Genomic DNA, 15750 nt, shown 5'->3' on the forward strand with positions numbered 1-15750 from the left:
AAGTACTAAAAGTAAAGAAGAGCAAACATGGAGGAGGAAATTGCCAAAGAGTGAACAGAATACCAGATTCCCGGATCAGAAGGAACATTAAGGTCCTGTAGTCCTCCTGCCATGCCCTGACCAGGGCACTTTCCCTGTCCACTCTTCTCTGCAGAAGGGTCTTCTGTCATTTCCTAACTTTAACCTGGTGCTTCTTTCATAAGACAGTCACACTCTTCAGAGCTACCCCACCACAACCACTGGGAGTCCACACCCTGCTCAGGAACTATCTATTGTGTTCAACAACACCTTCAGGCAGAAGTAGATGATCTAATTCAATCAGGCTCTGGGGCAGGGCCATTCTTTGTGGCTGTTCCTACCCGAGAGGGATCTCAGGAGCTGTCTCCATGGCTCTCCCTGTCAGGCTTCTGGCTGGGCTCCAGTTTAGCTTGTGTGTAGCTACCACCCAAATCTCCACTGTGCTCCATAGCACCCTTGGAATGGAACTTCTCAAGCTCTGTTTCATGTAAGTCAGGCCCTGAGGAAGAGCCATAGAGCTTCCTGTTTTTCTGGCACGCCCTTCCTCCCCAGCCCAAACAGCACCCCTTCTCCCAGAATGACACCTGCTTAATAAGCAGAGAACTGGCTGTGGTAGCAGCATCTGTATTTTCAGCCTCCCTCTCCCTGTGCACTGGGGCAAGTGAGCTGGGAGACAGTGTTCAGGCCCAGCATCCTTGCCCTGCTGTGCTGGACTTTTGTGTTGTACAAATAAAGGCTGGCGGAGCCTGGAAGCTTAACTATCCAAAGAGCTGGTTGGCCACCTGGAGAGGGCCTGCTTCTTAGCCCTACCAACTCCCATCTCGCCGAATTTGGGTGGCGTGGCCCATGAGGCAGACCATCACCTGGAAAGTGCAGCCTCAGTGTGACTGCTAAGATTCAGCCGCCTGTCTGAATCAATGCATCTTCATTTACTGTATTCCCTTGGGATAATCTTTGGAGCTTTTAAGTGCATAATTTGTGTGGTTAAATAATTTTCACTAATGACAGCTGTTTTGCTAGGGAAGGGTCACTGGAGGTTTTCATACCTTCTTCCATTACAAGGTACTTAAGGGAGTAGAACCTTCATTTCTGATGAGCATGTATGTTAGTTACATGAGGTCCTCAGTGGGACAATCTGAAAGTTCTCCTCTGGTTTTAAGTACAGAGGAGTCGATAGTGCAGGTGGTCATTATCTTCAAGTTACAGCAGAGCTAGTTCATCTAGTTGTCTTGGATTCCCCTATGGTACTTTGACAACCTAGAATATACTCTCCGAACTTACAGAGCTGATATATAATAAGGGTAATATATGTCCTGGGTACTCAGCTAATTTTATGCACATTTCTAGAGATGGGCTGAGAGACAATCCAAACATGAAAACAACTCCACCTATCCACCAAGACTACAGTGAGTCAGCAGGTCGTCGGGCATGCTGGCTGGCCAGCAACAGGCAAATGCCTGACTCCACGTGGAAACTGCTCTGAGCCAGCCAGGACAACACATCTGTCCTGCAGACTTGCAGGTTCACTTACCAATTCTCTTTTGCTTACCACTAAGGAAAGCGTGAATTTGTTTTAATGAAGAGAAAATGTATAAACACTCACTGAATCAGAATCCCAGGGTGAGCACAGAGGCGGAGCTGAGTTGAGTGTGCCCATAATTACCTAGCTCGAAGCATGGGCTGAAGGACACAGGAAGGGCAGCTACATGGGGGGATTGAAGGTGTGGATCCAATTCAGATGTGGAATGACTCCCAAAGGCCCAGAGACTTTCCAAGGCCTCTGGAGGCCTAGTGAGAGGAAGCTGGATCCCATGCCTTGAAGGGCATATTGGGACCTCAGTTCTTTCTTCGCTCTCTTTGCTTCCCAGCCACCAGGGGGGGAGCAGAACCCTATGCCATGTTCCCTCCATGATGTTCTGCTCTGCCATAGGCCCAGAAGCAATGGGCCAACCAATCAAGGACAGAAACCTCTAAAACTGTGACTGTGCCCCAAATCAACTTTCCACTTTTTAAATTGATTTTTCTCAGCTGTTCTGTCACAGTGGCAGAAAGCTAACACAGAGGACATCAGAGCATTGATCAGGAGGAAAAAGCACAGATCAATTCAGCAGAGAAAATGGCAAGAAACATGGCTGCACAAAAGGGTAGGGGCACCAACTAAAGGGAAAGCAGCTCAGGATTAGAGAAATTAAAAGAGGGAAGCTATAAGACATGAAGGTGGGTGGGAGCTAAAGAATTCCATAACAAAGTCACCAGGATGTCTTCCCAGGTCCATGCTGCTATATTTATACTTTATGGTGGCAACTGCAGTGGCCCAGACAACAGTTCCATGCAGTCCCCTCCCTGAAGACAAAGGGAGCATGGCACCCTCACATGGTTACTCAGGACCCTCTCAGGCAGGGATGGGCTGTCCCACGTGACTCCCAGGGTTAGGCTCCAGCAGCTACACGGACAAGGGCAGTGGAAATGGAGGCAGCCAATGAAGACATGCCTGTATTATGGACAGAGAAGGTGACCAAGTGACCACCAGTGTCAGTGGGCATCATGACACGGAAGGGAAGCAGGGACCAAAGTGCAGATTGTGGCATTCAGAATCCACCCAGGGAGAGACAAAGAGCGAGAGGCAGCTGAGGGCCTAGTGATAACAAGGACAGGATGGATGAATAGCTCCTGTGGCCAGGAAGACATGGATAAGCACTGAGTAACACACAGGAACAAGCCATACCAAGAGCACACTGGGGACTGTAACCATCAAGGTGCTTAATATCCAAAAAGCATTTAAAATTACTTTAGGAGTTAAGTCCAGAAAAAGAAAGAATATTTTACTCAAGCAGATATTACCTATCCTGAAATAGCCATCTTCCAATTGTTTGTCTTTGGTTTCTTTGCTTATTTCCAAGCCTTTGCTCTAAAACAAAACAAAAATATTAATTTTACAAATAATTCTATTAAAAAAAATTTGACTTTTTAATACATCTTAATATAAATGATTCAGTGGCATTTGTAGCCCAGCTATCTCTGAAAAGAGATAAAACTGTGCTGCCACTTATCAGTGAGTTTTTTAAATGATCATCTGAATTTGTACATAATGCAATGATGGCTGAAAAATGAGACACTAAGTCCATTTAACAGATATCATTTCCTATTAAAAACATACAGCAAAATAAATACAGAGGTAAGGAACTGTGTCAATGTGAAAGAAACCTAAGCATTCATTGTAGATCAACAAAATTTTGTACATTTATCAACAGGTATTAAGTGCTTACATAGTACTTTTGGACTCAAAATACAATGAGTAAACCCTAAAGTAAAATAATGATTCTTATTTTTTAATAATTATTCATTTTTAGCTCAAACTTTCCATTTGTTTTCCAACAAAAGACAAAATGGTCATTTCTATATATCAGGAAAATGGGTCAATATACCGGGTACACTGTCCCTCAAAAGATTAATATTACCCACGAGTGGAGTCCTACAAATAAGGAGGCTTTTCTTTCATCTTATAAACAGGCTTCAAACCAAGTCCCCTGGGAGTAGCTCTCAGGGGAGGGAAGTGACAGGACAGCCATACCTTTAAAGGCAAAACATCCACAGTGGTGTTCAGCAGGATGTCTCCCGGGTGCTCCCGGTTGCCACTGTGGAACAAGTAACTGAACACAAGGACACAAAATAAAAATATTGTCAGACTAGGTTTCACCAGGATGCAAGAAAATGACCTCAACTCACAGCAGCTCGAATCACTCTGGACTCAAATCACACAGCCAATCGACCCTGCAGCAGCTCAGTGTGGATTCCACACATCGGCAGAGGAAACTGAGGGCACCACCCTGGGTGATGTGTTCATCCTTCTGGTCAGCATCAGCACATCTGTTGCTTAACATAACCCTAGACTTAACAGACTATAGAAAACAACAACAGTTTCATGCCACTGTTTGCAGTGCTTTAGAGACAAACACCACTGGCCAGGAGTAGCCCGCACTGTAGCACCCACTTGTGCTGTGCCCCCGGATGAGAGCAGGTGTTCCCTGGGACATCCATGAATCATTTTAGTAGCAGTAAAATGAAACTAAATTAACTTCTTCCAAATATCTGAATAGTTCTATTAGTCACTATTGGAAACAACTGGAAGGATGACTAATTACATGATACACTGTGATAAATCTAGAAAACTCTCTGGGTATTGAGTAAAAAGCTCTTGCATTTTGATACTTTAAAAACTAGCGATTCAGTGTAGTGTGTGGAAAGAGTGTGAACAAGAGAAGAGAGACACTATATGTGTGAATCTAAAGCTAATTTAAATTTAGTTACATTAACTAGCTAAAGGTTCAGGCTTAGGAGCTAGGAAGACCTGGGTCCATCATTTAAAAGAGCTTTCCCCTCTGGCCAGCGTCATGAGCTTCCCACACCTGAGTCTCCTCTGTCCAATGCCGGTATCTTCACCCACTGCACATGACTGTCGCATGCAATTCCTAAGAACTGGTGAAAAGCACCCTGCATATTTCAAACACTCAGCCAAGTATGTGTGACAGTAAGGTACGTGTGGCAATAATCACACATGATGAGGATGTCAACAGGATGGGGAACCCTAAGAAGAGGTTCTTTCTATCCTACATTGGAAATTACTTCCCACATTTTAGGAAGGTACGCTTGACTTGGAATGCTGGGTCACAGGACAACAGGCCATTCACTGTCTTGGCTAAGTAGGTCAAAGCACAGGGCCAGGGAGGCTACCATGGAGAAAAGAGTGCATGAATATAATCTGGAGTGTGGATGGATTCAGAGATGTCCACCCTGTGATTATTCACAGTGAAAACTTCAACACTACCTAGAAAGTATAGCATTAAGGTAAATGAAGGGATCTACGTGGCCACAAAATGCTCATGATAGAGTACACTGGAAAAATCACATAGGGACTATGATCCAAAGTAGAAAGTGTGCAGAAATACCTAGAAAAAAATGTGCCAACATGGTCAGAATGGTGTCCATGAGGTTGTGATTTTTCTCCTTATTCTTCATACTTTTAATTTGTATCATGAACAATGTCAGAAAATATAACACTTCATATCTGTATTGAGAAATGCAAGTTTGGCTTTTCCCCATTCTGAGCAGATAAATAATTGTGGGAATCAAAAAGTAATTCCCTTTCTTTGTCCTAGGAAGGGTATTTCCATAAACTCTGAGAAAATTCACAGGTATAACTAGAAGAAATGTGTTCTACTAGAAATGTGACCCCAATTTACAGTTGTGCCCTCATATAAATATTATCTTAGAGACATTTACTGTGAAAGTATTTGTAAAAAAAGTGATTCCTGTTATAGAAGTTCTTCAGCAGACTCTTTTTTTTCGGTACCAGGGATCGAACTTGGGACCTTGCTCTTTTGAGGCAGGCAGCAGAACCACTGAGCTAAATCCCTGGCCCCCAGCAGACTCTTTAAGAGTCTGATTGCCTCTCTCCCCCATGTATCTTCTTTTACCAACCACAGAAATAAAACGCTCATTGGAACTTCCACTTCTGGATGGCTGATATAGGAGGATCACAGGTTAGAACCTGAGCAACTTAAACTATCTCAAGAAAAGCCAAACAAAACCAAACAAACAAAACTAAAAAAACTAAAAAGGGCTGAGGATGTAGCTCAATGAGAAGGCCCTCAGTACATTCTCTAGTACTGAAGGGGCAAAAAAGATAGATTATGGAAGGTTGAGAGAAGAAAGACTGGCTAAGGACTTTGGGAATCCAAGGAACAATGTGGTGGTGAATTCTTAAATTTTCTTTCCCCTCATACATTTTAAACATGGAGCTGGAGACATCAGCCTGGAAATGCCCATGGGAACAGACGTCAGAGCCTCATACCAAGACTGTTTGGTGGAGCCCAAGGATCAGAAAAGGAAAAGTTTTAGACAATAGCTGCTCTATGCCAGCCAACATCACAGAAAAACAATGTGGTCCACCCTGACTCACTGAGTGGGGAGCAGACATGGCTACACTCGCTGGGGTGTGACACAGCTCTCCAAACCCCACCTGGGGTTGTGTCACTTCAGGCTGGATGGGGAGTGGAGACCTTCTTTCCTATTGGCCAATGTCACTGGAGAACATATGGCAAGCAGTAAGGGTGGTATCACAGAGGTCTAGTGGGGGCCAGCACCCCCACCCCATCCAACAGAAAGAGAGAGCCTGTGGCCTCTTCCAGTGTCAACAGGAGACAAGCAGAGAAGCACACCTCTCCCCACCTGGAAGCAAAGAGGCAGCAGTACCTCTTCTGTACTAGAGCCACATCAAGGAAGCCAGTGAACACAGAAGGACTAAGGAAGACTCACAGGCTCATGACATCAAATTTACCTACAGAGTTTACCAAATATGTTAAATGATATTACATCTTAAATGTTATTTATAATCCAACATTTGCAACCCATTGTCTCCTCACATCTATTAGGCACACACACAAAAAAACCATTCTAGCACAAATCACATCATGAATAAGAGGTCTAAACTCTAAGACGAAATATATTTCAATAGTCACTAACCTTTCTACATTGACTGGCTTATCAAATTTAAACAAGATGTAGTCTCCAGCATTTGGGGTTATAGCCCAGAAGAAATCTTCCCCCATATAAGTTTTCTCCAGTGTGTGGCCCTGGTAAACCTTCAAAGAAGTTGATACCTCTGCAGGTGGGTTTACATGGATTTTAAGAAGCAATGGTTTCATGTAATCTTTATCCTAGAAAAAAAGATTATGTATGCTGTTAAATAACATATGATTTATATTTAAGAAGAAAAATAACAGTTACACACTAAATAAGAAATTGTACATCCATGAGAAAATAAAATTAAACCACCAACCGTGAGTTTCTGAATTTTTCCAGACAGTGATGAATGGAAACCGACATGCTGGAAAAGGGAAGGTCTGAAGCGAATTCGCAGATTTGCTTTCTGTCTATCACAATGTTTCTAAACAGTTAAAAAAAATCATGTTATTGTTATATAATAAAGTAAAATCTTGTCCTTATCTGGAAAAAAATGAGAAAATACAAATAATAATTCCAAGTCATGAGGCATTAAGAGATTTCCTATCTTCTTGATCAACAGCCATGATCTGGAAATTGATAATTTCTAAGGCATTAAGCCACAGAAGAGGGTAGGATTTAGTTTCAACTATCCTTCAAGATACCTCAATATAGATTAGACGTTTAAGGGCCAGGGATTTAGCTCAGTGGTTTCGCCACCTGCTGCGCAAGTGCAAGGACCTGAGTTCAATCCCCGGTACCAAAAAGAAAAAAAAGATTTGACGTTTAAGATTAACATGCACAGGGGCCAGGGATTTAGCTCAGTGGTTCCGGTGCCTGCCTTGGAAGCACAAGGTCCCGAGTTCGATCCCTGGTCCCCCCCCCCCAAAATAAAAGATTAAAATGCACAAACTATAGCAGTTTGGTTCAAATATTCAAATTATCTTAATTGGATAACATAATAAAGAATTTGCAAAATAATAAAAAGCATATTTTAGTGCATGAACGCAATTTGAAAATGTGAGGCAAGAGATGTTAAAAGTTCCATGGACAAATCCACCTCAACATAGTTAGGAGACACCTGTGTTTCCACCCCTAGGGCTTAGCTCAGACATGATGGCCCCTCCTGTGCAGGGGCCTGGTCATGCTTCAGGAGAGGCTAGCTTGACACACTTTTCAAACTCTTCATTTTCAATGGCTTATATGAGTTTGTGGCCAAAAAGTGAAAAAGACATATTTTTAAGCTATTTCCCCTTTGGGAGACCACCTGCCTGTGGGAGCCATGGCCTGAGAGAACTGGACCTCACGTGGCAGAGGTGCCAGTGGTGGAGCGCAGAAAGGCCATTGTTCTGAGCTCGGGAAGGCAGTGGATAGGTGAGCAGCAGAAATAGGGCCTCTCCGAGGTTTGGTGCCGAGAATTTAAGACCACTGGGAGAGCTAAGAGAGAGACACTGGAATAAAGATGCAGCAGACTGCTTCAGTTGGTGAGCTGTTGGGATCAACACTCCTACTGGAGGTTCAGTCTCGCTGTGGGGGTAGGGTGGCTTGAACCTGCAGTCAAACCATGCAGAGTTCAAACCTACAGGAGGTCAGGGTGCACAATTCTGGCCTCGCAGCTAGAAACGAGCCTGAATTTCAATGGACCACAGCTGGCTTGGTGGTATTAACTCAGATCTATACACTGCCCATGTGGTCTACCAGTGACAGCAAAGACATGCCTTGAAGGGGAGGGACTTTCTTTTTCCCCTTCATTGCTCTCCTTCCTTGTTTCTGTTTTTGTCCTTTTTTCCTCGATTGTTCTTACTTTTTCAGGAGCATGAACACAGTTTCTAATTTTCTTATTGCTGTTGTTTTGTTCTGTTCTTGTTTTTATTTCTTCCTTCTCTCTTTCCCTTCTGTCTTCCTCAGTTTCTCGAAGTTTGCATGACCTTCCTTTGTCATGCAAACTTACTTCTAATCTTACTTACTAATTACTTACTTCTAATCTTTTCCTCTCCTTCTATTTCTCTATCACCCCCTCAACTCCTCCTAAATTTTCTTCCCAGAGAGTAAACTCACTACATTGAGGGTTTATTTACTATAAACATAATTTTGCTTTGTTTTACATTTTGTTATATAACCACAAATCTAGTTCATACAGTTAAAGGTGGCAAATCAATAGTTACCAGTTTGTCATTTTCTAGGCTGTTTGATGCTATTATTAATGCTGATTGTATTACTTCAACCAAGGTGACATAATTGTTCTAATCAGTTGTTCTTCTTGGTATACCAAGACTGAGATTCCTAAGAATCATAAAAAATACTATAGGCCATTGTCAAAGAACCAGGGGCTAGGCCAAGTAGGCAGCAACCTCTCCTCCAATAAACTGAATAGGTAGGATCTTCCAACAGACTCAAAACCCAAAAGCCCCCTATACCTGGAAGATACCTCTGAAAAATAGTCATCTCCTAAGGGTTCTAAACACTAGCAATGAAGATATTCACCATAAGCAATCTACAAGCATCAGCCCAGGAATTAAATGAAAAACATCAACAACAACAAAAAAAGAGAAATGAGAAGACACCTAAACAAGATATAAACCCAGACTTCCAGCTCACCAAAGGCAAATTCAGGGGGCAACAAGGTAGTACAATCCAAAAGTCAGCAACCTGGACTTCCTGAAGTGGTAACAATGTAAGTCACAAAGCAGATGAAAGAGGTTTGGAAAAAATCAAATCAGCAATAATTTCTCAGATAACTACAGAGATGCTGACTATAATCAAAGACATGACTAGTAACTCTAGAGCAGATACAGATAAAAAAAAAAAAAAGAAGAGATAAAGGAAATGATGGAAACCATGAACACCCAGCATAGGAAAGAAATGGAATCCATGAAACACATCCAAGCAGATATCCAAGAGATTAAAATTTCCATTCAAAGTATCCAAAGCACAAGAAGTGAAGAATTTCTGATATAGAAGATAAAATTGTGATTAGCACATATGAAAAGATTTCTTAAAAATAGCAAGGGACCATGAAAAAATCAATCCAACAGCTGCAAATGATGCAAAAAAGAATAACTTAAGATTGACTGAAGTCAATGAAGGAGATAATACAAAAGGCATAAAAAAAACTCTTTGCAGAAGTAATCGTAAAAAACTTCCCAAACAGGAAAAAAAGAATTTGACAGAACTCTAACTAGCTGTGATAAAAAACAATCTATACCTAGCCATATAATAGTCAAGATTCCAGAAATCCAACACAAGAACAAAATATTAAAAGCAATTAGAGAAAAGAAACAAATCACATATAAAGGAAAGCCCAACAGAATCACAGCAGACTTCTCAACATAAACCATCAAATCAAGTGGAGCCTGGATGAAGTATTTCAAGCCCTTAAAGAAAACAACCTCCAACACAGTGTGATGTACCCTGCAAAACTATCTTTCAAAATGATGGAGAAATAAGATACTTCCATGTCAAAGAATACCCAAGGAACTTGATGAATGCCAAACCAGCCCTCCAAAATATTTCTGAAGGGTAACCTAGAAAGAGACAATGAGGATTACAACTCCATGAACCCTAATGAAACAAATCCATCAGGCAAGGCAAGAAATTAAAGGGGAGGGAGAGAGAGCCAACAATAGGAAAATATCATGACAAGGATAAGTCAATACATATCAGTTATAACCATCAATGTTAATAGTCTCAATTCACCAATCAAAAGAAACAGAGAGGCAGGATGGATCAAGATGCAAGATCCAACAATATGCTGCATACAAGAAGGACACTTAATTCAAAAAGAAATTCATACATGGAAAGTCAAAGGATAGAAAACAATATTCTATATGACAGGAACCTGGAAAAAAGCAGGGGTAGCTATTCTATTTGTAGACAAAGTGGATTTCAAGCCAAGACTAACTGAGAGAGACAAAGGTCACTACATTCTTATGAAGGGAACAATCCAAGAGGAAGAGATGACAATCATAAATATATGTGCACCAAATACTAGTGCACCCAACTATATAAAACAAATATTAATGGACATGAAAAATCAAAAAAGCACTAATCCAATTGTAGTGGGAGACCTCAATACCCCACTGTCACAAATAGATCAACTAGACAAAAAATATCAACAATGAAATAGAAGAACTGAACCAAACTTTTGAATAAATGGACTTAATGGATGTCTACAGAGTGTTCCACCCCACAACATCAGAATACACATTCTTCTCAGCTGTACAGGAGACAGTCTCCAAAACAGACCACATGCTAGCTCACAGAACATGCTTTAGTAAGTGTAAAGGAACTGAACTTATCCCATGCATATTATCAGACCACAGCACCATGAAATTAGAGATCAATACCAAAACAAATCACAAGAACTTCATAAACAATGGAAATTAAATAACACCCTCCTGAATAACAAATGGGTCACAGATGAAATTAAAGAAGAAATTAGACAGTTTCTACAGCTAAATGATAATGCCAATACAAGATACCAGAATTTATGGGACACAATGAAAGCAGTCCTACAAGAGAAATTCATAGCAGTGAATGCCCATATTAAGAAAACAAAGAGAACTCAAATAAACAACCTAATGTTGACCCTCAAGCTTCTAGAAAAAAAAAGGGCAAGATAAGCCCAAAGCTCACACAAGGGAGGAAATTATAAAGATCAGGGCAGAAATTTATGCAATGGAGACTAAGAAAACATTACAAAAAATAGAAAAATCAAAGAGTTAGTTCTTTGAAAAATAAAATAGACAAACCATTAGCTAACCTTATCAAAAAAAGCATAGAAAAGGCTCAAATCCATGCAATTGGGAATGAAAAGGGTGAAATTACAATAGATTGTGCAGAAATCCAGAGGTCATCAATATATATACTTTGAAAATCTGTATTCTAATAAGATGGAAAACACAAAAGAAATGGGCAGATTCCCAGATACATATGAATTACCAAAGAAGAATCAAGAAGACATAAAAATTCTAAACAACCCATTATCAGTCAATGAAATTGAAACTCTAATTAAACACTTACCAACAAAGAAAAGCCCAGGTCCTGATGGTTTCACTGTTGAATTCTATAAGAAATTTAGAGAAGACCTGATGCTGCTACTTCTCAAACTCTTTAATGAAATTGAGGGGGGAGTAATACTCCCAAATCCATTCTTGGAAGCAAGCATTACCTTGATCCCCAAAGCAGAGAAACATCCCACCAAAAAAGAGAACTACAGGCCAATCTTCCTAATGAACACAGATGCAAAAATCCTCGATAAGATACTGGCAAAAAGAATGCAGAAGATCATCAAGAAGATCATACACCCTGATCAAGTGGGATTCATCCCAGGGATACAGGGGTGGTTTAACATACATAAATCAATAAATGTAATACACTCTATTAACGGAGAGAGTCAAGAACAAAAATGGTATGACGATCTCAATAGATGCAAAAAAAAAGTGTTTCACAAAATCCAACAGCCATTCATGATAAAAAAAAAAAACCTTACAGAAAATTGGAATAGATGGTCTTTATCTCAACCTGATAAAAGCCATCTATGAAAATCCAACAGCCAACATCATACTAAAGAGGCAAAAACTGAAATCTTCCATGCTAAAACCAGGAACAAGGATGTCCACTATTACCACTCTTGTTCAATATAGTTCTGGAAACAGCCACAACAATTAGACAAGAGAAAACTGTCATTATCTGTGGATAACATGACACCTCTAAACAGAAGACCCCAAAAACTCCACCGAAAGACTTCTAGACTTAACCAAATTCAGTAGAATAGCTGGATACAAGGTCAACACTCAAAAATCAATAGCCTTCCTGCACACAAATTATCGTTAGACTCACTGAGAGAGGAACTGGGAAAATAAGACCTTTCACAATAGCATCAAAAGAAAATGAAATACCTAGGAATCAATCTAATGAAGGAAGCAAAAGACTTCTACTTTCAAAACTACAGTACACTGAAAAAAGAGATCAAAGAAGATATCAGAAAATGGAAAGACATCCCTTGCTCTTGGGTAGGAAGAACCAATATAGTGAAAATAGCCATACTTCCAAAACTGTTATATAGATTTAATGCAATCCCAATCAAAATTCCAACAGTGTATCTCACAGAAATAGAGAAAACAATCCTAAAATTCATTTGCAACCAGAAGAGACCTAGAATAACAAAGGCAATTCTAGGCAACAAAGGCAAGGCAGGGGGCATCACAATCCCCAACTTGAAACTACTGTGATAAAAACAGCATGGTACTGGAAAAAACACCCCCCAAAAACAAAAAACAAAAACCCAGAACATTACAGAAGATGCAGAAGCTACCCCAGACATAGTTACCCACCTCATCTTTGACAAAGGAGCCAAACATCCTTACAGGAGGAAAGACAGCCTCTTTAATAAATGGTGCTCAAAAAACTGGTTCTCAACTTGCCAAAGATTAAAACTAGACTCATAGCTTTCACTGCACCCTAATCTACAATAAAAATGGATCAAAGATCTAAATATTAAAACAGAAACACTAAACTTGCTGGAAGATAGGTTAGGCAGAACTCTCGAAGACACTGGAGTAGGAAAAGACTTTACAAACAAAAGCTCAGTTGCGCAGGAACTATTACAAAGAATCAACAACTGGGACCTCATCTTATTAAAATGCTTTTGAACAGCAAGAGAAACCACCAATAGAGTGAAGAGACAACCCACAATGTGGGAAAAAATTTTTACAAGCTGTTCCTCTTGCAAGGATTACTATCTAGAATATATAAATTACTCAAAAAAAAAAAAACCAGACCCCCAAAATTTAAAGACCCAAAGCAAAAATTGGCATCAGAAGTTAATAGACATTCTCAGATGAAGAAGTAGAAACAGCAAATAAACATGAAAAAATGTTCAACATCACTGGTCATTCATGAGATGCAAATGAAAACAACGCTAAGATTCCATCTCACTCCAGAAAGAATGGCTGCTATCAAGAAATCAACCAATAACAAATGCTGGTGGGGGTGTGGGGAGAAAAGAACCCTTCTCCATTGCTGGTGGGAGTAGAGACTATTGCAACTACTATGGAAATCAGTGTGCAGATTCCTAAAAAAACTAGAACTAGAAGTCCCATTTGACCCAGCTATTTCCCTGTTATCTTCCCAAAAGAATTAAAATCATCATATTATAGAAATATATGCATACTCATGTTTATAACAGCATAGTTTATAATAGCTAAACCTTGGAAATAGCCCAAATGCCCATCAACTGGTGACTGGATAAAGATGCTGTGGTCTTTTTATAAAATACTCAGCCATAAAGAAAGATAAACAACAGTCATTTATAGCTAAATGGATGCACATTGATGCTATACTCTTAAGTGAAATAAATAGGACACACACATGTAAATATAGAATTGTTTCATTGTGAGAAATTGAAGTGTAAATGAGGACCAAATGTATAATAGATATTGCAAAATAGGAAGAAAATGTTCAAAGGGGAACGAGAACTGGGGGTGGGAGGAGAAGAGAAAGAAAAAATTAAGAAGGAAAAAATGGAAACAAAGCTTTTGTAAGTGGGAGAGGTTGAAGGGAGAGAAGGGGATTGGGAAAAAATAAGAACCAGGATATTAGCATGTACAGGTACAAATTCTCTATGATGAATGTGATCATAATGTATACCTAAAATGTACCAATAAAGTTAATGAATTTTTAAAAAAGTCATTACAGGCAGAAGTAGACTTTCACATTCAATGATTACTTAGGACTGTCCTAGAATAAAGCAATTAGCATAAAAACAAAAAGATATTTCCCCTTTGGAAGACTTACAATCACTGGGTGCTAAAATGCCCAATTCTTTTTTTTTTTTTGGTACTTGGGATTGAACTTGGGACCTTGGGCTTTCGAGGCAGGAGGCGGAACCACTGAGCTAAATCCCCAGCCCTAAAATGCCCAATTCTTAAAGGATTTTACATTATCTGCATTTAATAATGCTAACAATAGCACAGACGTGAAACAATGCATTTTACTTACACAAATAGGAGGAGGTAAGAGAGGGAGGAAAGGAAAAGGAGGGAAAGTGAAGAAGAAGATTAATCTGAGGGGGAGAGGAAAACCAGAAATGGAGAGAGGAGACAGAAGTGACATCAGCATCTGGAACCTATCCTATCACTACAAAGGCAATGTGGCCTTCAGGCCTGAGGGGCCCCAGCAGGACGATGCAGCTTTGGGAGAAATGTGGATGACCTGAAGTGTTTTCCACACCACTGTCTAAGAGAGACTGTTCAGTGGCTGGCAAGGGTTGGTGGCCACCTCCTTAAACAGCTTAGAGGAAGCAACTGAAGAACTGAGGGCCACAAAGAAACACAGACTGAGGAAAAGTGAAGGAACACTGGAACTGTCCAAAGGCTTGTGCACTCAGGTCTATGGATGATTTTAAAAGGTTTTTGCTGTTTTAATTTTCACCATCAGAGTTTTGTACCACACAGGCTCATTTTACAGTCTTACCACGTAATAGAGAGAACTACACAGGATAAATTACAGGCAAGTGTAGGCAGCAGGAGAGTAAAGATGACAGCAACTTTTTTGTGTCCTACAATAAAAATTCTTGTAAGCCTACAAGAAAATACATGTAAGCGTTTAGATATTAAAATTACTTGTTCAAATCAATTTATATGGTCAAGTATTATTGGAAAGTATGCGCATATATTCTATTTTGTTGTAATCCCTGATTAGCTTTAAGGATGTGTTGTCTGGGGTTTTTGACTGTTGTTTTTAAACAGAGAATGCAGTGATAGCTCACACACAAGGGAGAATCTGAAATCTCACTCACTGGCAGGTAGGACAATCATATCATTCTAGGAAATATAATTAAGTCATGAAGTCAAATTACATAAATGGTTATTATTACAATGAAAATGATAATTTAACCCTATAAACATATGCTTAAATGTTTATTACTATGTGTCAAAACTGACAATCATTAAGAATTCGTATTTATATTTTATGTTCACATCAAATAAATAAAAAGTTGTATGTTCCCCCTAGAAATACAATTCAAATTGAACAAGAAAATATATCTAATTTCTTTACACTATAATTTCCTTGGAAATTGCTGTCTGAGTGATCAAGGCAAAAATTATTCTCTTATTTACCTGCCAACTCCGCCTAAAGGTAAGCAAATAGCTGTGTTTCTTGAAAATAATATACAAGATAGACTTTGACTTGTTGTTTGGGTGTACAATGGTACTTCTATCTTATTCC

General features: G+C 39.8%; 1 protein-coding gene across 5 annotated transcripts in view; it reads right to left on the minus strand.

Moving 5' to 3' along the window:
- The window catches only part of Mgat4a (alpha-1,3-mannosyl-glycoprotein 4-beta-N-acetylglucosaminyltransferase A), a 119627-nt gene that overhangs the window by 10885 nt on the left and 92992 nt on the right, over positions 1-15750 (minus strand). For all 5 annotated transcript variants that reach the window (XM_013072164.3, XM_013072163.3, XM_004844417.3 and 2 more), the window contains exons 11-14: positions 6857-6964; positions 6541-6734; positions 3590-3668; positions 2860-2926 (exon numbers count right to left, since the gene is read on the minus strand). In XM_013072164.3, the coding sequence (XP_012927618.1) occupies positions 2860-2926; positions 3590-3668; positions 6541-6734; positions 6857-6964 (448 nt within the window). The remainder of the gene's footprint in view (positions 1-2859; positions 2927-3589; positions 3669-6540; positions 6735-6856; positions 6965-15750) is intronic.

This window comes from Heterocephalus glaber, unplaced genomic scaffold (genome assembly GCF_053883595.1).
Source record: "Heterocephalus glaber isolate CG9 unplaced genomic scaffold, H.glaber_assembly_v1.0 deba00000470, whole genome shotgun sequence".
In the NCBI taxonomy this organism is placed as follows: domain Eukaryota; kingdom Metazoa; phylum Chordata; class Mammalia; order Rodentia; family Bathyergidae; genus Heterocephalus; species Heterocephalus glaber.